The sequence below is a fragment of the Thunnus albacares genome, chromosome 9 (assembly GCF_914725855.1).
Source record: "Thunnus albacares chromosome 9, fThuAlb1.1, whole genome shotgun sequence".
NCBI classification, from domain to species: Eukaryota; Metazoa; Chordata; class Actinopteri; order Scombriformes; family Scombridae; genus Thunnus; species Thunnus albacares.
In genome coordinates, this window is record NC_058114.1 from 18026558 (window position 1) to 18053459 (window position 26902).

The window sequence follows — 26902 nt, forward strand, 5'->3', positions numbered from 1 at the left end:
AAAAGTCTTGCATTCAAACCCTTTATTTAAGTGAAAGTACAGAAGTATCATGAGCAAAATGTACTTAAAGTATCAAAAGTAAAAATACATGTTGTGGAGTTAAATGGCCCCTGTTTTATTACATTATTTTATATCCTATTATATCATTGCTGGTACTGATTCATTAACATCTAAGCAGCATTATAATGTTGCTCGGGGTGAGCAAACTTCGGGCAAGTGAGGTAATATTAACTACTCTATTTACTGTCGGGTAGTTTAATCTCTAATCATGTATCATAATTTTGTTTGTAAAATCTTAATCTGCAAAGTTATTTATAACTGGCTGTTAAATATATTCAGTGTAGTAAAAAAATACAGTATTTCCCTCTGAAATGTAGTGGAGTAGCAGAAAAGGGAAATACTCAAGTAAAGTACAAGTACCTCAAAATTTCACTGACCAAATATACTCAGTTATATTAACCCTAACCCTACCTACCCTAACCCCACTGTAAGATATTTAGTTTATGGATGACTTTAAATCACATTTTACACAGCAGAAACTCCTTTTCTAGTCACACGCTGCTTCCTCTAGATGTATCCCCTTCCCCTAAATATTAATTGTTAAGTATCAAGTGATTCTCACAGATAATAATAGACAAGATTTTATTCTCTAGTTAGGAGGCTCCCTACATCAAACCCCTTTTTAATAACTGATGCCAATTTTTCATTGTGGATTCTTTACCGTTTCTGCATACTAAACTTTGAGGTTCAGCCATTTTCTGAGCTATTAATGATGCTTGGCAGCATAGTCTTGGACCGCACAATGAAAATGATACTATCTGGATATAATATTAAACATTCTTCAGCTGAGCAAAAGCAATTATCTGCATGCAAAATCAAGGCTCCTCTCTGGATGTGACTCAGTTCTTCGTATCATATTGGATTCACTGGAAATTTCTTCACTGGTGCTGGACAGTCAGTGGGTGTAATGCCCGAATGTTCTCTTTCCAGCACCAGCAGAAGGGCGTCTCTCCCCGGATGTTGAAGTCCCTGGTCAGCAGGGGACACCCAGAGTTTTCCTCCAACAGACAACAAGACGCCCAGGAGTTCTTCCTGCACATCATCAACCTGGTGGAGGTGAGTGAAACTTAAACTCTGTGCAGGTCAAAATATTCAAAATGTAAGTAGTTCATGTTGGTATGCACGTTGACACCAGAAGAATCACTTTAAAACCTAGAACAAGTGTTGAGGCGTTAGACACTGACACTGAGTTGATAAAGCTGCACACACACACACACACACACACAGGCACGTATTTGTTGTCAGTATTTGTAGTGCGGCATCTAGACTTGTTTGCATGATAGAGTGAGAGTTGCATGATTTGTTTTGAGGATTTGTTAATCACAGTATGTTATCAAAAGCTTTCCATATTGCAGCAAAGGCAGATAACATGAAAATGTATGTTTTGCTCCTGTTTTTGCTAGTTTTTTTTTTTATTATTATTTGGCTGGTCCATCTATCCAACACTTTAAATTCAGAACAAGATACATAACTACTGCCCAATTTCCTTTTTGTTATTTACATTTAAATTCACTTTTCTAACACATAAAGAACATAATACAACATAAGACAAAATCTTACAGTAAATCACTGAAAAACGGGAAGCAGAACAAATCTGGGCACATAAAATTAGCTAATATGAGACAATACACCAAATGGGGCAGCACATTTTATAGTAGGAATGTTTACTTCCTCTTTCTTTACATGAATTAAAAAATGAGACCAAACATCACATCACTGAATGTTATAGAGATTCAAAGGAGACAATGTCCTCCATCAATTTTAACATTTTTTTCCCCCATGAAATTTCATATGAATTAATGGTCCTCAGATGACGTTTCTTAAAGATTTTGCTGATGTCCCCTTTATCCACAACTTTTTCTTCAACAAGGTATTCAATAATTATTATTCTTAATGTATAGTTTGACAAAATAATCTTAACACAAGGTCCTCTTCCTTTTTTTCCTGAGCTTTCAACCCAGTTTATGCTTAAACAGCCGATGGATTTGCCTAGTTGTCACGGTGATTGCTCAGTTGCCATCAGTTGTTTTCGCTCATTCTAGAAATGTGATTAACCATGACTATGAAGGGTACATTTACTTTGATTCATGTTCAAAGGGATGCTGCCTTTCATAAAACTGATCCTCTTGAATTTTTCTTCTCTGTGAAATAATAACATATTCACAAAATAGCTGGACTACGTGTGACCCCTGACACACATAGACAGGCAGTTTGAATTGAAAGGGAGGGTCTGTTTTTGACTAAACACAGCACACAGTCTCCTTGGTGGGTCGACACACACATGGGGTGCTCTGACGTGTCGTTCTCAACCAGAATATATATATAGCTTGCGCTATCTGTTACACAGGGAGGCCAGATAATGCTTCCTAGTCTGCCCGTGCCACAGGAGACATGCCCTGACTTGGACCTGACACTTCCTTCACCTCATGTCGTGGAGATCAACAAAACAAACAACACAGATTCTCCCAGCCTCAATTTCTCCTCTGTAGTTGCAGCATCCGGTAAAAGAAATCCCACATCATGTGAACTTGGTTTGCTCCAAAAAGGCCCTTACTGTCGAACCTTCTTTAGTACTCTTGCTGGCCTCTTACAGCTGTCTGTAATCTAGATACTGATTTAGTTAGCCAGACATAGACTGAACCTGACTAAAGCTAGCATCAGCAACATTTTCCTCTGTCGATGTCAGCCTGCATATTTGCCCAGAGTAAAATTATAACTTGTGTATATCTGTAGCTTCTTAGAATAGAAGGACTGGCTTGCAGAGAGCCCGTCGTGCAAACTGGTGTGTGAAGTCCCAACGCCATCCTTCATCACAGTCTTCAAATAAATACACTGTAAACTTCAATGACCCCTGCTGTTCAGACGTAGTGAGAGGACACAGAGCCGCTCGGCGATAATGAATAATCTGCCCACAGTTCTGAAAAGATGTTAACACTCTCAGCTATGGAGGGTATGGTTAACTGAGGCGGTTCCTAAATTAAAAGAGCTGCATTTACATTATGAATGAGTGTACTAAGATATCTGGGTCAAACAGATTGCGTTGGAGCCACGTCAGGAAACTTTAATAGACCACAGCAAAGAATAGCTTATAGATAGAGCTGCATTTCAAACCTTGTGCTGTCATGTTGGTGGCAGCATAGCTCTTAAGTAGACATGCAGTATTCAAAATAGCTTTCTTTCAAATAATATTTATTGATGATTTTTTTTTTAGAAAACTTTCAATTGTTAAAAAAAATCACTGACAAACAATTAAGTGTCAACATGATTAGCAAACTTTAATATGTGGAGAAAAGTGATTGTTGATTGCAGGTGTAGACTGTTTATATTCTGTAACCTGAATACTGTATTTACTGTATTTAAAGGACCAGTGTGTAAGATTTAGAGGGATCTGTTTGCAGGAATGGAATATAATATTCATAAGTATGTTTTCATTAGTGTATAATCACCTGAAAATAAGAATTGTCGCGTTTTCGTTACCTTAGAATGAGCCCTCCTCTTCCAGCCCGCCATGTTGCACTGCAATGTTGGTTCTCCTACATGCTTGGAAGAGGGGGGGTGAGGGGAGGGATATTCAGTTGGTTGCAATCTGCAACCCCACCAGTAGATGCCACTAAATCCTACACACTGGTCCTTTAACAAAACTTGAATATCAGCCTGATATATAATCAAACTAAATATCTGCCCAACCTTATTGTTCATGTTTAAACCTCTCTTTTTTCTTTTTCTTCTTCTCTTTTGTTGTTTCTACAGAGGAACAGCGCAGGCTCAGAGAATCCAAGTGATGCCTTCCGCTTCCTGGTGGAGGAGCGAATCCAGTGCTGCCAGACACGTCGGGTTCGTTACACTCAGCGGGTGGACTACTGCATCCAGTTGCCAGCCCCCATCGAGGCTGCCACCAATCGAGGTAAAGGAGTTTCCGTACGCAAGCACACACACACACACACACACACACATGCAGTGTGGCACAGTATGCTTGAAGCATGGAGCCACAGCTGTGTGTGGATGGTACAGCTGGCATGATGATGCCGGGATCAGGTGGCACCAGCCGGCAGGAGAATTAGCAGGTTTTGCTCTATAAGGGCACAGAAGGTCTTGAGGTGCCAGACTGAGAGATGTGTAGTATAGACCGAGGATATGTTTGTGTATTTAGATGAAGAACTTATTTGTTGACCCAATAATTATATCAATACATTCAATAGTTTTTTATACGTAAATGCAGTACTTGTAAGACGTGTTGTTGATGTTAACACTTTTTTTGTCCTTGTTTTCATTTCACCAGAGGAGCTGCTGGCTTACGAGGCCAAACGGAAGGACGCTGAGGAGAACATGAGAGCTCCTCCAGAACCGGTGAGAGCGAGGATCCCCTTCACCGCCTGCCTGCAGGCCTTTACAGAGCCGGAGAACGTCCCCGACTTCTGGAGCTCAGCGCTGCAGGCCAAATCAGCCGGAGTCAAGTAAGCATGGTCCACCTGCTCAGGCCTCCCAGGACTACTCTAAACCTGGATACTTTCTTTAAATTACAACAAATGGCATTTATTAACTTTACACTCCTTTGTTAAATTCTCTTTCTCTAAATTGTCTTTTTCCTCTGCAGAACTTCCCGTTTTGCTTCCTTCCCAGAGTATCTGGTTGTTCAGATCAAGAAATTCACATTTGGGGTTGACTGGGTGCCGAAGAAACTAGGTAAATGTCTGAAGAGCTTAGTTAACTAAACCCACACTTTACAATAAGGGAGATTAAGGTGTCACTGAATTCAGTGGCCCCCACTGATATAGTGACTCAGTTATTATTAGGATCCAAAGTACTTTAAATGTCCAGCAGAGGGCACCATCGAACTGTGATTCACAAGTCACATCAAGGGTGTTCAGACATTTAACCCAACACAGTTTTCACCAGTAAGATACCACCAATTCTCACATCATAGAGAATATGTGAAAGCTGATGATAAATAAACGATGGTTTCTTATATTATCTGAGAGATTTATACAGTCTACAGGCACTGCATTTAACTCCTCTTAACACTATATTTTCTTGTGCACAGGGTGCCAGAATGAGATTATAGTTGTAGCAAATTCACAGGCCAATGCGGAGGATATTTAAAACTAAGTGCATGACACAATCTAAGATTTGAAAGTTTGATATAAGAGTCATGACTCAAAATCATGCAGCAAAAAACACAATAAAAGCCACTAATTAGCTGAAAAACACCAAAATTTAAAAGCAAAAATCCATCGGTAGAAGCAAATTCATAAATGTGCATCATGACAAAAGATTTCAATGTGACATTCCAGACCTTCAGGGCCTCAATATTAATGTCTACATACTATATATGCTACTGAGTTGAGTTTCATATGTGTGTTTCTGTGTAGATTTGGCCATAGATGTTCCAGAGTTCCTAGATCTGAACCGGCTTCGGGCAACAGGACTGCAGGCGGGTGAAGAGGAGCTGCCTGACCTCATGCCTCCCATAGTGCTACCTGAAGACACCAGAGGTACAGAAAAAGACATTTTATCCACTTCCACTGAATATTTGCATCTAATAAACATTGGTGCCAACGTTTTGTTTTGCTTCAGATATATGTGCTGTTTTTAGATTAGACAACGCCCCACTTTTCTTGCTCAGAATTTACTGAGAAGGACCCCCTGGTCACATGCTGCCATGAATCACCTACAGTACAGCGGCCCACAAGGCTGTTTGCATTCATGCATGAATGCTAAAAAAACAACAACAGTAAAATGGCACTCTTAACTACTGGGGGCGTTTTTGTCTCTTCATTTTCAATTTCACAGTCCTTTTATGAATTCTAAAGGGCATTGTTTTCCCTGAGCACCTGTTTTTGTTGTTTTTATCCAGATAGCCAAACATATTTTGTCCACCCTATATATCAATATGAAATTGCTGAATAATAGAAAGGAGACTGTGTGTATATATAAAACTGTGCAGCTGTATAAACAGGCAACTCTGTGTTGCTTTGAGAAGAAACTCAGCAGCTATCGAACATGCTTTCCAGGAGGTATGGAGTATTTTTGTGACAGAGTCAAATGATCCATGAAATTGTCCCTAACATGATATTCTGCTCAAAGCCACCCAAGTTTTCTCTTAAGGGCATATTGAATGGCATCCCACAGGAAAGGCACACTCAATCAATTACTGGAAAGTTGTTGTGTTCACAGTGTGGCTAAGCTTAATAAGTTATAATGATTTTCTTGCAATGCAGTTCCCAGGGCACTGGGAATAAGCTAGTGGAAGCTAGTGAGTGGGTTTTAGAGCGTTTCGAGACTCTTTGTTGCATCAAACTGTTGACATTGTTCTCGAACCTAATTGTCTGCTCCTCTTTCTGACGCCTTTTCTCTCCCTCTTTGTTCGTCTCCGTCTCCCCTGCGATGGTAATTCCTATTTCTCTGTTCCTCCTTTCTGTTGTTTGCAAAGTTCAGCTACATCAAGTTATCAGTGTCCTCCTTAATATTTTAGCAGGCACGAAGCACAAAGTGTTCTGTGCCATCTCACGCTCCAAACACAAAAAGGGGTCCAAGCAGCAGCGAAAGGCACAGTAACATCTGCAAGCAGCCCTTGCTGTGCTTCACATGTTGACAGACTCAAGAGGTTCTCTCTGAGAGCTGTACAAATTCATTTTGCCGGATGCTTCTTAGGACGGGAAACTCAGAGGACAAAACGGAAGTTTGAACATGTTTGTCTGAATATGCCTTAATATTTCAGTACTGAACGCTCTGTGCTCTACTTGCTATCTCAGACCTCCAAATACACTGAATTTGCTTCTTGGACAAATGCAGTATCTGCTTAAAACTCCTCAGTCTAGTACATTAAAGGGTCCTTTCTTTGAGCAGAGACTTCCTTGCTTAGGCAGCGTTGCTTATCTACCTCTGACAGCAGCAAGCAATCTTAGAGGGCCACTGTAAAATTGATGCATATAAATATTTTTGTATTTTGTGGTTTTGGTGTGGTAGAATCTCTATTTGGTGCTTCCGGAGATTTAAAGTGTCCCCTGATTTCCCCCAGAGTCCCTCTCTCCTCAGACAGAGAGGTTAAAGCAGGTTCCAGTGTGTAAATCATGTGGTTCACACTGTGGAATGAAAAGAGGTCAGAGGAAATAACATTCTGTTTTCAATAAATTTGCTGACTTATTTATTTCACATTTATGTGAGGGGTTTTGTTGGTTTCAAATTAACCACCGGCCCATTATCCCCGGGCTGGCATCAGCAGCGATTAATCAGTGGTCACCCTTCTGTCTCCAAAAGGCTTCACTGCCTCTCATTGATTACACGGCACCGCACAAATATGTTTTCCCATATGCTGCTTGAACCACATTATTTTTCATTGGTCTGTGTATCATCCATTCGCTCAATTATTCCAGACCATTTAGAAAATGGAAGACAGAAAAATAGAGTAATGAAAACCCTTATCTGTTTTTTTGTTAGTTTAATGCACAAAACGAACAATTATAAACTTCACAAACCCTATAGATATTGATTTCTGGTTTTGCTTCTTCTTCCTGTAAAAAAATAAATATGAACACCTTTACCCTTTAGCTGCAAATAATTTATATGTGTGTGCCTCCTGAAGATTTCACCGTCCAGAGTAACACAGTAAAGATATTGCAAAAATCAAATAAGTTTGATATAAACAGGACTTACTCAAGTTGTGATTGTGGCGTGTGGAAACAGTGTGGGGTAATCTCCTCACTGCAGGTGGTGAAGCCCTGAAAAAAGTGTACAATCAGTGTACAACTGATACTTGGTGTTACTGGGCAAAGTGGGCCCCAAAAGCAAAAAAAAAAAGTCAAGTTTGTGGCAATTTCATTAGTAGTTACTTTTTTGGGAATATTGAATTGTACCAAATCTACCAAATCAGATTACCACGCAGCAAACCTGGGGATTGTAATATTCCAGCATAGGAATGGTGAACAGACTACAGGGAGAGAATGGGAGGAATGGGGTTTTTTATTGAGGGCCCAGTAGTTTATTTATGCCCCAGGGCCCCGTGAGCAAGTTAACCCGACCATGGTGGTACTATAACATTTTTGAGGATTCTGGCTATGTTAATATACAAAAGCAAATACACAAAACCAGTGATAATGTGTGATCTGCTGAAATATGTTTCTTCTTCTCTTCTAGATAACTCCATGAGCTCCATAGACTGTGAGTATTTCACTCTCCTCTCAATAACTCTGTACGATGTGCATGAATATGTAACATTTATATAAATTATAGGTATGGAAAATGTATTTTAGGTGAAAGAAGCAGTAGTGATGAATGCGATTGAGCTAAACATGCTTGAGCAGGTGCTGCAGCTGCTCTCACAGCGCTTAGATGCCTACTACCTAAACAAACTTTACTTTCTTTTGTGGCTTTGCTTGTTTTAGCCAGACTCATTTCTCTTCTTGATATATCATCGCTCAATAAAGAAATCTCCCCAGGGCTGATTCTCCTCTGGCTTCTTTTTTTAATGAGGCCCAAAGAGAGAGCCACCACAAATCTGTTTTGGTTGTGTAAACTGAAGGGTTACTGTTAGTGCTGAATCAGCAACTGTAGATTTTAGTTATTGATGCTGGTTTTGTCATGTCCCCAGCTCCGGAAATAGATGAGACGGCAGTAATGCAGCTGGCAGAGATGGGCTTCCCGCTGGAGGCCTGTAGAAAGGCGGTCTACTACACAGGCAACATGGGCCCCGAGATGGCCTTCAACTGGATCATAGCCCACATGGAGGAGCCTGGTAAGAGAACATCACTGCATGCATGGGGACATTACATTGATGCATCTAGAGGATATTTGATTAGCATGGAGTGAGAGAGCACACGGGAGACCAGTCATAATTAGACTGGAAGAAAAAAGACACTCAAATGTTTGAATACTTAGTTTATTTACCTGCTGTTCGGCCTGCAGGATGTTAGTGCTTTGTCAAACATTCACAGAGTGCTAGCACTGTGAAAACGTATATAAATATCAACATGTGATCAATATCAATACGTTAGACTCTCTTCTTTTAGGTCATTGTCAAAAGGTATTTCCTGTCTTTAAAATAATCCATGCACAATGACAGAAAACTATACAACTGAAACCTTAAAAATATGGTGCCTCCCAACCTTTAAAGCAGTCCAACATGTAATAAATCCTTGAAAATATTATGTTCAAATTCATTGCAAGGGTCTAATGATTAAAAATAGTCATCCCCATTGGGGGGTGAGTGTTTAAGTGTTGAAGAGGTAACTGCAACCCAATATAACCAAAAATACTGGTGACAAATATTCACAACAGCTGCAACAAAAAAACACAGTAGGCAATGAATGATGAAAAGAGATGGAGAAGCTACTTCAAAAGGCATACTTTGTGTATTTGTTAGTATTTTTTAAGATATTTATGAATTGACCAACTCTGCATATAGTTTTTAAGATTAAATCCTTTGATTGTTTGTAGTTTTGTGACAAACACTGTTATTTCTCTATTCTCCTATCTATTGTGCGTGTATCTGTTGATCTGGGTGGTAAGCTGCTGCATACAATTGTCCTTACAGGGATAAATAAAGTCGTACTGAATTCAGTTGAACACTAGAAGTCACTCACCGAAACAAAGTGTGGGCTGCTCAGTTCGGCAGGCCAGCCAAAAACATTTCTGCAACCCCTTTACTCTCAGATGCTGACAGCTTACATTACACATACAGGCAAGTCAAGGTTAATTGTATGGGACGTTTAAACACAAAGGTAATTCAAAGTGAGAGACAAGTCACATCAACAGTTCTTCCATTGTGCAGAGAGAATCCGAGCTGTCTTGTGAGTCAGACTTTGCATCCCTTTGTGTACTATAGGTATTTATCTGTGTGTTTCTGTCTGTGAGACCATCACCACAAACTTTGCTGGAGCTGACTTTGTCTCTTGTAGAGCCTCTTAACAGTGAAGACGTTCCCCTGAGGCATTAACGCGTGTCACTTTTATTTCCCTGGGTAGCTGTAAAGGGCCTCTACAGTGGAGGGAAATTAGAGCAGCCTCCTGCTTGTTAGTTTTTAAATGAGCCTAATGCATCTGCAAAATGGGCTGCATTCAGACTCAATAACATCAGTAAAACGGTCTGTCCCTGACTGTTGCACAAAGGTTACTTTTTCTTCTTCTGCCACCCTCACGTTTCTCTTTGGTGTCATTACTTTCACATTAGCATCACTTCAGTATAACTTCATAGATGCAGTAACTTCATTCTCGACTGAAGTGATCCTCTACCTCTTTTATAAAGATAAACTAATGACACCTTCCAATAAGAGGTCCATTTCCAAAGCTCTGTGCAGGCAATATCATAATTATTTTTCCATTAATTTAGTAAAAACTCAGAATGATCTTTTCTGATCCTTAGTCTGAACAGGGCTTGAGTTCATATGAATATCATTAAATAAAGGCTGTGATGAGATCTAAACACATATAGAGGATATATAGATATAGATATATAGATGATATGATAAAAACTAATTTAACATTAATTTGAAGCGGCTATAATTAGTATTAATCATAATAACTGTGATGTCTAAAGCTTTGCTCATAGGCATGAATCTACAAAGAATTATCACTTTTTCAATTTTCAACTTTTTCATTATCAGTTACAGAGCTTTATAGCGAATTTCAGCTCATTAACTGTCCAGCTGCAACTTTACTGTTTTGGTTCAGTCTCACTGCTCTTATAGTGTCATTTTTTGGCTGTAGCCCGCAGCTGTTTTCAGAGAAAAAGCTCTAAAAATCCACTACACTACCTGCTCAGCACCAAACAACAAACAGACACAGTTAGCGACTAGCTGGTGATCATAGTGGAGCATTTAGCAGCTAAAGAGCCAGATTTTTCCCTCAGCAGTTGGTGGAGACCAAAAACAGAGCTAAAAGAGAGTGAATATTGGACTTACATTCATCAGGTAGATGGAAACAGGACTTCAAATGAATGATAATGTTGCTCTGTAACTACTAGATGTGTAAACAAGTAACTGTTTGCTAACATGTTCACCATATCAACTTAAAAGGAAGATATGCCATGTTGCGTTTACTGTCTTGTTCCCGCTGCCTCCAAGTGACCAAAAATCAGTTAATGCAGGTTTAACTTAACTTGGAAACATGTACTTTTTAGTTATGGGATTTTATTCCTCTGCCTGCAAGACAGCCGTCATCCTGTTGGGTAATCAAAAGGACACGAGACAAGGAGGCTGAGATAGAGATGGTAGTGAGAGATGAGTAGTATGCATTTTCATTTACGGATAGGACAGTAATGAAGGCTGTTTATGGCCAACAGTAGAGTAATTACAGTAGGGGTGTCCTTGTTCTCAGGCTGAGGGTCAATTTACTTTCATTTGAATCTGTTGAAAGTGGACAAACAACTGCAGTTCACTTGAAACTTTATTCTCGGTAATGTTTTACGTAATAGCTGTAGCTTTTCAGAGTTTTAAATGTAGAAGATGCTTCCTGGAGTGATGTAAAGTCAATTATTCTCAACACAAGCAATGTCAGGGATCTAAGTTTCTGTTTTTCTGTTTCTTTAAAGGGGACCTATTATGTTTTTCCTTATTTTCAGTCATATACATGTGTGTGTGTGTATATATATGTATATATATATATATATATATATATATATATATATATATATATATGTTAGAATGTCAGATGTTCATATTAAACATGGCCAACGTGTCAAATAATGAGGTAAACATATGTAGAAGTAATCCCTGTGAGAAAAAAGCCAGGCTTCAGACTGCTCTGAACACTCAGTTTCCAACTTTCAGCCCAAACCCAGGTTGGCTCGTGATGGATTTCTTTATATGGTCATCTGCTCCATGCATAACGCGAGAGTGCACTGCTCTGCTCCGCTAACATTATGGCATTTTTACTAACTTCACACGACTCTGATGTGGCTGCCCCTCGGCAGGCTTCTGGAAAGCTGGCCAATCAGAACAGAGTGGGCTCATTGGGAGGGGGGCCTTAAAGAGACAGGAGCTAAGACTGCCTGTTAGAAATAGAGGCTAAACTGAGGGGCTGCATAAAGAGCCAGTATAAGATAAATAAGGAGTTTTTTGAACTGTGAATCATGCAAAGCTACTTTAGTGGAATCCTAGAATAAAAATATAGAGCTGAGAATGACCTGAATAGGTCCCCTTTTAAGATACTCAGTAGATCATCCACAGCCAGAGATAATGATTCATGAACTTCCAGAAATAGTAATGTAAAATGTCTTTGATTTGAAACTCTAGATGACAGAAAACCTAACACAGAGAAGAAAATAAACGTGTGTATAGATTGGTATTAGCCAGTTAGTTAGTTATGTGTGTTTGTGGAAGCATACATCTTAACAGGAAACCACAATATATCTCTGTCTCTACCACCTTTATTTTATCAGGATCCACAGCAAAACAGCAAATGAATGTCTCAGGGTCTGCTAACATTGACCTCCACCAAGACAAATATGTTCATTGATTGGGTTAAAAATAAATGTATCTCATTATTATTCTCTCTCTCTCTCTTCTCAGACTTTGCAGAACCTCTCACTCTGCCATCCATGATAGATCCTGGTCCCTCCACCAGTGACAGCCCCATGGGTGCCACCCCGCTGAGCAACTCGCCCCCCGAGGAGAGCATTGCCATCCTCACTTCAATGGGCTTCCCCCGCACTCACAGTATCCAGGCCCTCAAAGCCACGGTCAGTCTTCTGCCCACTCTGATCATGCTTGCACTCTGTCTACTGAGAAATGAGTTTTATTCCATCAGCTCACAGTGAGGCTTATGAAACTGTCTGTCTTTTTATTGTTCATCAGCCTCTGCCCAGTCTCTACATTTACTGTTTTAAACACCCAGCGTCTAATATGTATTTTCCTGGAACTAAAATCCTCTGCTGCACACAAAGGGGGGTGATGTGTTTGTGGCAGTGATAACGGTGATATGTTTTGAATGAACAGAAGACAAATTACATAGCTTATGTTGCACCACCTACAGAAACTTACTCATCTTTCAGTCTGTTTCCACAAAGAGATTAAAGAGTTATATAGGGGAGGGACAGGTTCCAGGAAAATAAAATCTGAGGACGAAGAACCACCCACACACAGTTATTGGTGATTCGTGTCTCTAGAAGCTGCAGGGCAAAAACACAGCAATGACCTCCTGGCACAAAAGAAAAAAATAAGGAATAAAGAAACAACAAATGAAGACATGACTGTGCTGGACAACAGAAATACGTGTCAGCAGGTCATGGCAAAGCAGGAGGTTGGCGTGGTGTTTGGAAAAGACGGCAAAGAGAGGGTGAGAGGATGAAAAGTAATCTGTCAGTCATAAATGGACTTGGCTGGCCCACTTGTTTGCTTTCCAAACTGCAAACTTAATAGGTCCTACATGTCAGAGTGATTAAAGATGTCTGCTCCACATGGTGTTTACAAATAGTCACAGCAGCATACGGACGCCTCCGCTGATGCAGCCTTTCAGGTTTAGGAGCAGGATCTGCCTGACACGTCCAGCCATTTCATTGAATCAATCAACAAATCATGCAAATGTATGAAAAACATAGATTTGTACAGTACAAAAGTATAGAATGTGAAACTGCAACAAATTCATTAGCTCCCCTTTTTTTTTGAAATGGCCCCTGCTACTCACATTTCATGTTTCATATTTCAAACCGGCCCCTTAGCACAAAAAAAAAAGCCCAGCAGACTGTTATTAAGACACAGAAATAGACATCGGGCTTCCTTGTTTATCATCCCTAATGCCACCAAACTCCTTCTGCCTTCTCTGATTTGTAGAAAGAAAAAGAACACATATTACTCATGAGGGGAGATGGAGGTGTGAAGCAGACAGGGGTCTCACGACTGGTTTATTATTAGCACAAAATTAGGAGGAGGAACTTTTTCGACCTCAGTGACCTGACTGGGAGCGACAGAAAAAGCACGCAGCTTCAACTCGCCACCTAAACCTCCTCCTCATGTGCTCCTCAGACTGGCAGACATTCTCCAGGAATCACACCTCTATTTTGGATTAAAAGCAAACATCCTCAGGGGGAATTTAGCCCAGATGGATGCCTGCCACCTCCTCAATAAATGATTGCACTTTTTAGATATTCATAGCCTATTTTGTGAAGAGCTACCCAAATATACGACAGTGAAAATAAGATGGAATATCTAAATTTCTAATCCTCAAACCTCACAGGCATCCTAACTGTAGGCCGTACAGTATACTTTTATACATGCTACTAATCCTTCATTTTTCTTTCTGACTTACTGATTGACAGTAAAAAAAAAAGTTGTGGATTATAAATTTAAGACTTCATCAGTGACATATCTGTGGAAAATACAAAAATGGCACTTCATGATATATTAAAGGCATTTTGTTTTTTTAATGTCTGTAATTTTTTTAGTTGTAAACTAAAAATGTTTCCAAATCTTGCAGAACAATAACCTTGAACGAGCACTCGACTGGATCTTCACCCACCCAGAGGAGGAGGAGACTGACGCTCTTTCAGACATGGCGGACACAGAGCCCAACGACAATGCTTTCTCCAACGCCAACTCACACAGCGACTCCACACTGTCCCCAGAAAGAGACACGTCGGGGCCGCGGGTCAAAGACGGACCAGGACGTGAGTGACTCCACATTGACTGATTTTAATGATTGTAGCTGCTGTCTGTCTACATTTTAGGTAGAATTTGTATTTTTTTTTATTATTTCTATCAGCCTGTATTGGTGAACAGTAGAATAACAACACAAACTATAGTCAAATTTTTACTGATCGGAACAGAAATCCAGCAGAGATGTGAAGTTAAGATTATGTATGTTACACACACACACACACACACACACACACACACACTGGGCTGAGAAATTAACATTGGGTCAGAATCCAAAAAAAGTGTCGGGGGCATTTTTTTGCCTTTGTTTTTTAATTTCACTTGCATGTTATGAACTTCCACGGGCCAATTTACCTTCAGCCCTAATTAATGTCTGACTATGATACACAGTGCGCTGTGGTGCTGCTGGGCACTGTCCTGCTATGCCAGACCAACTTAGCTACAGAGGGATCAAAACATGGTTCAGGAGCTTTTTTAATTCTTAACACTCCTCAAAAAAGAATACGTACAATATAAAGAGCCTCTGCATTATTACATACTAATGTATTTTTAAAATCAACCATGCAAAATCGTGGCTAATTTTGATGTTTCTGATGTGTGGTAACATAAACAGAAATTAATTCCAGTTGAAAATCTGTTAAACCTATCTTCTAATTTATAAAAAAATATCAGTTTTAAATATTGGTTTGTATATTTATCTGTTTAGTTTTATGTATGGTGCTTGATCTGCAACATGGGTTCATTGTTGCTATCAGCAAGTGCCATTAAATATTGTGTGGGAGCTTTAATATTGTACGTAATATTGTATAAGGCTCTAATGTGCATTGATGAATGCCTGTAGTTGAAATGTTTGTCTACTGAAGATGTTCATTTAAACAGATTGTGTTCCGGTGATGTCAATTTTATGCAGATTTAATGCCATTAAGTCTGACATTTAGTAGCTGTGAAAGAAACCACCTTAATTATTTTGAACTGTGTAATATTCTTGTGTTACTTTATCATATATTTCATATGTGTCTTAACTTTTCTCTTCAGGTTATGAGCTCTTTGCCCTAATCAGTCACATGGGAGCATCCACAATGTCTGGACATTATGTCTGTCACATCAAAAAGGAGGGCAGGTGAGTTGAACACAGTTTCACTACATCATATTCATTCAAATTCACTCATTGTGGTACAAAAATATGACAGCATGTCAAAATGAGACACTCCCCCACTCTTCACATAAATGTCTGGTCTTAATGGGTATGTTTTTCTTTCATATCACTCATCTCAGAAAATCTCATAGCAGTCTGTTTTGAAAGAAGTGACACTTTGAAATTGAAAGAATATGTTAGAGTATCTCATCAAATGTTCCTCCTGCCTGCAGATGGGTGATCTACAATGACCACAAAGTGTGTTTGTCAGAAAGGCCTCCAAAAGACTTGGGCTACATCTACTTTTACCATCGACTGTCAAGCAGTTAAAGTTACTGCCCCCCCCTCCCCTCCTCGCCATGCAACCTTTTAAAGAACCGCAGTCTTTCACCCAGAAGACTGGCAGACAACTGTAGTAACAGCCACAGTGGAAACGATGGAAATAAGCTCTCAGACCAGCTGCTTGCCTTACCGTGATGTCATTCAGGAGCAACCAGGAACACTGGTCAGAAAGGGAAAGCAATGTGCTTTTTTGTGCATTTGTGTTATGTTTTGCTTTAAATGTATATTTCAGTGTTTATGTTTAAAAAAAAAAAAAGACATTTTCTCTACAGTGTAGGTACAGAGGGATGTGTGCAATTTCCACTTCTGGAGTGCTCTGTCCACAAAATAATGTCACATATCAAATCTCATTGTTCCCTCTCTATGCCTTCAGTTACTGTGCCAGGATTTTCAAAGTGGTACATTTTATAAATGTGTATTGAAATGTCCGTGAAGCTCTGCCAGTGCTTCACTGCCAAACGAGAAACTACTGTGCTGCTGGTGGCTTTGCATTTTCTTTGAAATATGAAAGAATGTTTTCTTCATCCCCAGGAAATTGAAATAATATGATAATATATGCAAGTTTCAGACTAAAGGAAAGCACCAAGAAGGCCATGAAGAGGTGTTAACTAGACCATAATTGTAAATGTACAGTACAGGCAGTAATGGCTCAATCCTGACTCAGTTTTACCTGGAGATGACATGCAAGTTTGTCACTTTTAATGAGAAACTTTCTGCACTGGCTGACTTATCAAGATAGAAGTATTTTTCCTTCCCTGAAAGCACTTTTTGACAAAAATTAATTATTATATTTTGCACCTGTCGCAGTAGAAGTGGACTTCTATCCACTAGATACAAGCAATTGAATGTGATATTTAAAATTTTCAACTTACTGCTGAACCTGTTACCCCTTGAAGTGGCCATCAGTCTATAAAGAGATTACAGTTTTGCATAAAATCATTGCCCGACATAAGCAAAGCTGTGCTTATATTAAGATGGCTATCAAATAATCATGTAAGTGATATAGAAGTCCTCGGTAATGTAGTGAACATCTTTCATCACCTAAATTGCAAATATTTGCATAGTAGGCACAAGTATTACTCTCAGCTGCAGCTGGTCCAGTTTGGTTCTTTTCTCACTCTAACAGATTCAGACTATGATCCAACATTTAAAATGAATGTTTTCCTTGATCTGTTGCCACTCTTTACAGGTCATTTAGTTCATGTATGCACCTGAACTTTTTTCACGTCTAAAGCAATATGCACTACAACCAATCTACTCTTCAACCGACTGCATCTCCTCTAAAATGTGCATTCTTGTACTTACAGACATGGTGCAGTGTTGAATGTATAACTTCATGGTGCTCACTGCAGCCACAACCTCCTCTTCAGCTTTAATACTCAGAAACCACAGTGAAAGTAGACCCGGCCCTTTGCTGTTTAGTCACAGAAGCCTCATGCTGGATTATCCACTGACTCTGTACTCTATCTCTCATCAGTATGTGCAAAATGTGAAGGACTACATATGTACTTGTGTGTCAGATATTTGTGAACTCACAGTCACAGACTATCAACAACATCTCAACTGAAAACTGGATCTGATTTTGTTCATTACATCTCAAAAAGGCAGTGAAATATTGCATCATGTTGGCATTTTTATTAGTGGTACAGACACTTAATTCCAGTTTGATGATCGTGGCATGTGGTGAAACCGTCTTTCACTCAGAAAGTGCACTTTTGGGTGCACATTTTAAAGGGGAGTTCTGCTGAAAAGAGACTTTCCAAATGTCATTTGGCAAAAGCGGATGGCCCTCTTAAAATTTCAGTTTTTTGCAGGATTTTGAGTGAGTAGCTCTCATATTCAAGGAGAAGACAGTCCTTTGACAATAAATTCACATTTCTTAAGAGGGTTGAAAGAAAGAAAATGGAGACATAATTTATTTATTATGTATCTATAAAACATGAAAAAACTATGGAAGTTACTCTGATAGTTGTCCTCAAAAACCTCTTTCAACAATCTCAGGTAATGCTTTTTGAAGATGTCACAGAAGTGTCTTTCCTTGAGGGCCAACATCTTTATGGAAGCTTTCATATCAATATGTCATTTTACAGAATAAATCCATACATCAGCAGTGCTCCCCTTCAACAACACCGTGCCTAGACTTCCCCGAGCAAAGCTTCAGTTTTATTACAGTATATCTCGAACTCTCATCCTCATCAGATACTACTGATGGACTGCTGCACAGTTCATTGCCTATGCAGTGGGGAATTCTAAAAGGTCTCTCTATGCAAGTCTTGTGTTTCTGCTGTTCTTCCTATAATAAGTTATTTTTTTTGTCGGAAACCAAATGTAAACTGTCCTCTTTAAACATCATTGTACATTGAAGTTTCTACTGTTCATCGTCAGCTGATGGGTGATAAAGTCGTTGTGATGCTTTACAGTGTTTAGTGATGAATGTCTTCTAATATTCTGTGCAATTAATTTTATTTCTCAGCACCTGATTACGTTATCGTCTTTGTATTTTCGTCTTTTTGTGTCAGCTTTCCCTCCAGCTTGGTCTCTTCCATTCTTTTTCTCTACGTCGTTAAAACGAAACGGTTCAATTTGTCACAAAAAGGCTTTTCACTGTCAGCATGTGCACTAAACGTTGACATTTAGTAATTTGGATTGTACAAACGTACTTTGGTGAGTTTTAGTCTCTTTTTCATTTAACTGAATGTCAAAAAAAAGATTCTTCACCTATTTTTACTCTGTTGCCTTTTTGCAAACAAGTTTGTGCCAATTCTGTAGTTTTCATTACATAGTTTTCCTGAAGGGATTATTTTACGTTGACTTTTGTAATGTATGCGATTATCCAAATGTGGCTTAGGTGTATGTGAATAGAGTCATGTCAGTATACCCAATGGCACTGTTTACTTACGTTGTTTGGATAATTTAATAAACTACACCTTTGTTGAGACTCTGCTTCGTTGATAATGAATAAGAAACTGTAGTTCAAGTGTGACATTTTCTTGTAGAAAAATAAGACACAAGAGCTTAGAATATATAACAACAGTTTATTTTAAAAGATTACTTTCATATTGTACGTTTTAAAGGTGCTAATGCTTTCCTTGTGATTATACAGGGAGAGTAATATGCATTATAGTAGGTGTTTCAGTAAATGAATAACTGTATATAAAGTATATAATTTCTAAGTTCATTCATCAAAATATCATTTTATTCATACATGTATGATGCATCGATAAACAAACCAAAACAAACAGCCTTTGTACACGTGTTGAATTAAAGGATTGAAGAAAGAAATGTACACTGTGTGCTGATAACCTTCATGATCCCCAACCAATGAAGCAGCTCTAAACATTGTATGAATGCTTTTTAAATGAATGTAATAACATGAACTTTAACACAAGAGGACTGGCTATAAATTGTTGATGCCACATCCACAAAGCAATAAAATAAAAAAGTGATCAAAACTGAATGAATAAATAAATAAATAAATAGGACATGAAATAAATAATCATTTAGATAATTACAGACAAAATACATAATATAACCATGAAGCTATGAAATAATCATTTAATCCTGCTTGTTTTTACAATAACAGAGTTGATTGCAGGTCATTTCTATTCAGTTCCAAGTCTTCTTATCTGAATATTTTTCCTGATCACTGTTTTTCTTAAAAATGGCACTTTTCATCACAAAGTCTTTGTCTGTCAATCAAGGCAGAGCAGCTATGTGATTGGCTGGAAAGCTGGAATGACAAATAGATAACCTGCAATAAACTCTGTTATTATGAAATGAAGCCAGATAATAATTAATGGTTTATTAACCATGAGTTTTTAATTATTTCATTGTTATAAATATTGTCTGTATTCATAAAATTATTTCGTTATGTCTCATCTATTTATGTAATTTTGTTTTACTTTGGGTCTCCATATGTAAAGCATTATGTGTAAAATTGGAACACTTGTTAAAATGTAAAACATTTTCATCCTTCTATACGTGTAACCAGAACTAATAAAGCTGTAATGCCTGCAAACAGTAAAACTTTAACAACTACTAATAGTTTACAGTAGCTTAATGAATGTGTGCATAACAATTTATTGACATGATATTAAACAGGGCCAAGTTTTAAAACTAAAAAGCATTTGATGACAATAGATAGATGAAGCTTTATAGGTTGGGGTTATTGTAAAGTGTTACCAGTACCTTTGTAGAAGTCATAATTACAAACATTTCTACTGAATATAGCTATGATTAGCTAGTTATAGCAATGTACCAGTATTCAAGCTTGAGTATGTTTGGAAGAGTGTTTGACACATCACACTCTTTGCTCGAGCCTTGCACACTTGCTTGTTCTATGCAAGAAAAAGCATCTTGTGTAGAATATATACTCAATATATATACATCACTTTTTGTCAAGGTTGCAGATTTTAAAAGTGCATTGTAGAAATATTGCAGGGAAACGTCATGATATACTTCATGTTTATACATTAGTGGGAGAGAAAGAAAGCAATTCCATGTATTTCATGCATACAAATTAGAATAGCGTTCAAAAAAATATAAATGTAGAGGATCTACTGTTGCATGCGATCAACCTCAATCTGTTCCTCAGGAGCATGCGTTAAGCTAGGTCAGTTCACCTGAGAAGGTAAAGTAGTAGGTTCTACAAAAAGAAAATAGTCACCCGGCATCCTATCTCAATGCACTGCAGTACGATGCACACAGTAGTCGTTTAGTCTTAGCCAGAAATTTAACGTTTCTTTAAAAAAATAAGTTCTTCATTTTCAACACAACTACAGTATCTTGAAATGCAAAAAAGCAAAGGCCTACAACCTCATAAGAAAACTACAGTTGATTTTGTAAATCACAATTTTCCAGACATCATGTTTCGAATTTGATCTAAAGTTGAATGTTGACACAGCAGATATATGTTTGAAAATTGATGAATACTGGCCTTAAGAATAACTCCCATGTCTTTTATGAATCTCCCTTACAAGTGGATGGGAGAAAACCGTGGATGGAAGCTCATCTTGGACATGCTGAGATTAATCTGATAATGAAATACCCACAGGACACTGCTCAACATGCTGGCCCAGTGTGCCTAAAACTGGCAGTGTTAGCGCATACACCATACGTGACTGGTGGATGTGAGTGGAAACAAACATTTCTCCCAGTGACAATGCTAACAAGCTGATGTTCAGCAGGTATAATGTTTATCATTGTCATCAGCTTAGTCATTTGCTAATTAGTATTTAACAAATAATACAGCTGAGGCCAATGGGAATACCATTTGTTTTGTATGTATTTGGTCATAAAAAGAAATTAAAAAGTTAAAAAGATCATCAAAGATATTATAATTCATCCCGTGGGGGACATGAATTTGTGTACCAAATTTCATGGCAATCCATTCAGCAGTTGCTATATCAGTCTGGACTAAAGCAGTCTGACGGTCAGTCAGTCTGCCAATTTGGTTCAGACTGATATAGCAACTGGTGGATGGATTTCCATGAAATTTGTTGCATTCATTGTTGACATTAGGGTTTCCAGATGATGAATGCTACTGATTTTGGTGATCCTCTGACTTTTCCATCCCACAGTTGTTGGGATATTTCACTAAAAAACAAAAAGGTCAACCTCATGGTGGCACTGGATGTCTGTACCAAATGTGATGGAAATCCATCCAACAGGTGCTATATCAGTCTATGAAGTGGTAGACAGACTGACTGACATTACCATCTATGGAGCCATGCCACAAGCATGGCTGAAAGTAATTTATTTGGTAATCCAATGAAATATTCAGCAGTTCAGAACTAACAGACTACTGGATATCACCCATATTATTTCTGTAAAAAAAACCCCTGCCAAATGTTTTTAATTATAATAAAATCTCTCAGAAAGTGAATATATTTGTGTATCCACCTCTGCTTTGGCCTTGTTGCCTTTGCCATTGTGCAGTTCACTGTCAGTCCCCCTCCCTCTGATGCAGATTGTTAGTGGCACGCACATATGTGCAGTGTCTCACTGGGCTTCTCTGCTTCCTTGATCTATTAAACATCATGGTTGGCCACAGCGACTCTGCCAACACATGTTTAAAGTATCTGACGGCAGAAGCTATTCGTCTGTCTCAGCCTGAAGTCTTCCTGGTTATGTTATTACCAGTGAAGGTCAATGAATAACTGTGTAATTTGAAAACTGAAAAAAATGTAATTAGTTCGGCAACCGTTAGTTTTCTAGCTGTACGCTTTGAAAAGGAGTTTTCCTCTCAAAGGGTGGAATAAGCACATCTAAGGTGAGTTTCAAAGGGAGCATATAGTGGGCCAGTAAAATAAAACATATATCTGATAACAAAGCTTGATGTACGGCAGTGAATTTGGTGGGTCCAACTGAGGTCAAAGACATATCGCTACACCAGAAGGCTATAAAACATGAAGGCTACACTTTGTGGATTGTGTTTGTGTATCTGGGTTGTTTTGTTTTTTTTAGAATCAGTGATCACGTTTCTCTCTTGAAAAAGAACACGTCTTTTTGTTCTCCACCAGTTTCCTAATGAAACACTTCTTCTTATACAGACCATGGCAACAAAGCTGTACAGTTTGGAAGATGAATGGCTCTAGTACTGGTCTCTGGCTCCCCCCGATAGCGTTCTTTCAAAGCACAGAAACACCACTTTCTTTTGATCCACTGAGGCAGACTGGAACAAACTGACAATTCAGGATGACAACATAAAACATGACCTTTTGCATAGGATCTGAGAATAAAACCTACTCTCTACAGCACACCCAGACTGTGGACACGCCTGTTAAATACCAAGGTGCTGAGCTATACAGTACAGCAGATTATCTATCATTTATTCTGTTGCACGGCAAAGAACATCATGCTCACTTCGCAGAGTGACTTTCAAACTAGCGACAGTGACGCAAAAGAAGCTGTTAGCCAAGAAGCGTGTTTCAAGAAAAAAAAAGCGTCGCTTCTGAGGTGGTGCAGAAGAATTATCCGGAATAATCGGCTTCTTACAATCATGTGTTTTGTGGATAACTTCATGTTTTGTATTATCTCGATGTGAACTGAAATTTGCAGATGGTACAATAAAAAGGTTTATGCATCAAACATGTTTGGCATTCAGCCTAACCTTACATAAATATTTAAATCATGCATGATGGCTGAGGCAAACTGATTTAATTAAATGTATGAGCCTCTCTGCCTGTGGAGGTGCAGCAAAGATACAAATGACTGCATTAGGAAATATCTCGAGCTGTGTTCTTGGGTCTTGGCTTGCGGCTACACATTACCTCTAATGCTATTATACTGTATTGGAATTAATACAGTCTGGGAAATGAGAGGATGATGCTTAAATTAAACGTCTGAGCTACAAAAACTCATTGTGGATGTTAAAGATGAAGCAGATATTTTTATACCTGTATAAATAAGACTTTTTTCATATAAGAACTTTGAAAGTTTCAACTCTAATGAAGGTTTTTCAGACTAATGTTGCCCGGCTTTTGTCTGTACGTCTCCAATCAGTCGGCATGAAGGGAACAAAGACGAGAAGCAAAAGAGCCAAGACCAAAGAAAAAAAAAAGAAACAAATGAATGGCTCAGAAAGCTTTCAAGTTCAGAAGACAATAGTTATTTATAGAAATTGAAACCAGTCTGGAAATGGCTTAGTGTTTTTGTGTTGCCATAAAAATAGTATAAATGAATATTGTTGTTCGCATGCATTTGAGTAAGGCTTTACAACCTGGCTTGCACATTCCACTTGGACTGAGGAAGTTATCTGTTTGTCTGAAGTGCAAAGGGAAAACTTCTAAAAGTATGTTAACTTTAAACAAGAATCCTTTTATGAAAATGCTTATTCATGCAGTATCATTATTCTCCACTGAAAGAGGATGAAAACAAGCCAGGAACAGAATTTGGAGTTCCAGGTCATATGGTGCAGTCTTTATCATTTTGCTCACTGAATACATCCTTCAGGATGGTGAGACAGTCTTGAGTCTTTGAAAGTAATTGGATAAGGAACCTTTTTCCCCCCCCTCAAAACCTCCTCTCTTCTCTGCAAACGGCATGTGAGGGCTCCTCTGTGAGATTCTCAAACTGTCTGTCTGCCCGTCTCTCCCGGTTCAGCTCTGTTCCACTGGATGAGTCAGTTTTTAATTGATGTGTTCTCTAAGGCATTGCTCATACAATCTTTGCCTGTCCTTGTGCTCTTCAGGGAAATCACAAATTGCAGTGCAAATCCATCACAAAGCAGTCACTTCAAGCACTTGGAAAAACCTGTCCTCAGAACTGCTCCGAGGTACTTGGGGCGAAAAATATAACAACTTTGACAACCATAGTTAATTTTAACGTGCATAAAAACCACACTCTTGTCTCTTACATCAGATCCAAAGCTTTCCGATGTGTGCACTTTGGGCTTTTGGCTGTTGGGTAGAAACTGAAGGGGGAGATGCTAGATCATCACTACCTCCCATTCCTCATATGTCTAGGTTGAAGGCTCGCATGAGAAGATCCAGGTCACCAATATTTGCAGCCTGGAAGAGTTCAGGCTGGTCCATCATGGATAAAGCTATCCTCAGAGCAGCCCAGATGTTTCCAGACATCACCTCGTGGGACTGCTGGCGACTCCGGCTTTTCCTCTGAAGGCTTAGGGCGGTCAGAAAGTTGCTGGCCGCCTCTCTGGGGAAGCAACGATAAATGCAATCAATTTAGTGGATAATAGTAAATTTGAGCAAACTTTGAGGGTTGATCTAGCCCCATCTGGATAAGACCTCACACCACCTGACCTCAGCACGCATGCACATTACTCTGCAATATCCCCCCCCAGATTTCCTCTTTGTGTTTCCTTGGACAGTGTTTCCCTGTTGAGCTACGGTGGAAGTAGACTGTGACGTTGAAAGATATCTATTTGATTTGACTACTTTGGACAGCTGAAGCTTCATATTAGCTTCAGATTAACTTTTAAATATATTTTTGCACAGAAGGAGGGTTGTGGATTTTGTCCCCCATCACTCACATTGTAAATGCATTATGAAGGGAGCCTCTAATGTACAGTGTGAGCAGGAGGAATGATTATGGCAAGAATAACCTATTTCAACATTCATTTAGGCACCTGACTATTGTTCAAAGTCAGACTTGAAAATTGTGAACCTGTCCTTTAAGTTTTTGCATTCATTTACAGTGGAACAAACTACTCCTTCCCCATCTTAGTGCTTGGAGTCTGATGACCTCTCTATATCCCCGAGAAGGTGTAATCAGTAGTAAAAACACCTGTGGGTTTTTTTAATGCCTTTAAATGTGATCTCACATAGGTCTGCAGTCTGCACGGAAAGATAAAATGGTTGCTTAGGGGAAATCATGCATTGTAATTAAATTTATCTACAGTTTTACAATAACATAGTACAGACATATTCAGTTAATTGTCTTCCTTGCTGAATGGTTGTTATGCCTGCTGCCTTAGCTAACCAGGCACTCCAGGGCAGAGGAGATCAGACAGCATTTGAACATATTTGATCTTTCGGGGTGGACTGCAGACAGGTCAGGCATGCCTTGCTGCTGAGACTATTTCTTTGGTAGGAAGTAGAAATGAAGATTGTAAACACTAGTAAATTCTGTGGATTATTCAGAGTAACCAGGATATTGTTTTTGAAAGACACATTGCTGTTGAATTCCTTGAAAAAATGTAATTTTTATGAGCACCACAAACCACATCATTCACTTCCATTGTAATGGGGCAGAGGCAGAAAACCCTGAGAGAGGCAAATAAAAATAAGTAAGTGAAAGAATACATATTTATATACATCTTTGTCATTTGGGTGAATTGATACTTTAACAGGGAGTCAAGCCTTATTATATTTTGACTGTGTATAGTTTGATATGACATGATGAATGTAAACTAGCAGTTAAGTTAGTTCAGATAAATTGCGTAGTTTAACTGACAGTTAGCAATTAGCATTAGCATAACAGTTACTCATGGACTAACACCCTTCATAAAAAAAGCGTTTTATTAAAGGGCTGCTGCCACCTTACCCCACTCATTTGCTAATTAAATAGCTCTGTTAACGTACAAATACTTGCTAATGTTGTTGCTGCTAACAGTATATAATTAAAGTTAACGTTACAATTACAGTTAGCTCAACGGTCCTTTCATGTCTCTTCTGGATGGTTAGCGGTCATCAGTTAACGGTCATATCGTCCGTTAAGTTAGCCTCAAACGCCACTTCAACCCTTAAGGTAATTTTCCCGTCCTTGCTGTCACCACCAACCAGCCTGGCACTACACCAACTCTTCCCTGAGGGTTAATTTCTCTCCTCTGAGATGCTGGGAATCACTGCTTCTCTTCACCAAGCCGAGTAAGTAACTTACTGTTTGTTTTGCAAATATGTTAACCACTATGGATATCTTTGCTCTGTTAAGTTGGTGTTTAGCTGCTTGCTTCTCGTACCCGGCTATGTCATGGCTTCTCCTGGCTGCCAGTTTCTTTTATTATGCTGCTGTGTAAGTTAGCTACTGTACTGTATGTGCAGTATTTGCATTGGTATTGACCTACATGTGAATACATTTCTTGTAGTGGCTGAGCTTGTTAAGTTTTTGATGTTTGGTAGGTGAATTATGATTCTTTCATGCGGCTGTTTTAGGTGGTTTTAGGTAGTAACTGGGTGTTATGATGAATGCTATGGGCTGAATTGGTTTTGATGTATATCTTCCTGTAGGTTTTTGCCAATTCACACAATATTCAGTGGTGGAAAGTGACTAACACTCAAGTATTTACTTATACTTTACTTGAGTATTTCCAGCTACTTTAT

The 26902-nt window shown here is 38.8% G+C and overlaps 2 protein-coding genes across 6 annotated transcripts in view; one reads left to right on the forward strand and one right to left on the reverse strand.

Moving 5' to 3' along the window:
* The window catches only part of usp13 (ubiquitin specific peptidase 13), a 35145-nt gene extending 16086 nt beyond the window's left edge, over positions 1–19059 (forward strand). For all 3 annotated transcript variants that reach the window (XM_044362102.1, XM_044362103.1, XM_044362101.1), the window contains exons 11-21: positions 991–1116; positions 3811–3964; positions 4340–4514; positions 4655–4743; positions 5430–5552; positions 8194–8217; positions 8648–8791; positions 12563–12732; positions 14466–14655; positions 15680–15764; positions 16013–19059. In XM_044362102.1, the coding sequence (XP_044218037.1) occupies positions 991–1116; positions 3811–3964; positions 4340–4514; positions 4655–4743; positions 5430–5552; positions 8194–8217; positions 8648–8791; positions 12563–12732; positions 14466–14655; positions 15680–15764; positions 16013–16109 (1377 nt within the window). In that variant the 3' untranslated portion in view covers positions 16110–19059. The remainder of the gene's footprint in view (positions 1–990; positions 1117–3810; positions 3965–4339; positions 4515–4654; positions 4744–5429; positions 5553–8193; positions 8218–8647; positions 8792–12562; positions 12733–14465; positions 14656–15679; positions 15765–16012) is intronic.
* The window catches only part of pex5la (peroxisomal biogenesis factor 5-like a), a 100197-nt gene continuing 90650 nt past the window's right edge, over positions 17356–26902 (reverse strand). For all 3 annotated transcript variants that reach the window (XM_044362105.1, XM_044362104.1, XM_044362106.1), the window contains one exon: positions 17356–24776. In XM_044362105.1, coding sequence (XP_044218040.1) covers positions 24575–24776 — 202 coding nt within the window. In that variant the 3' untranslated portion in view covers positions 17356–24574. The remainder of the gene's footprint in view (positions 24777–26902) is intronic.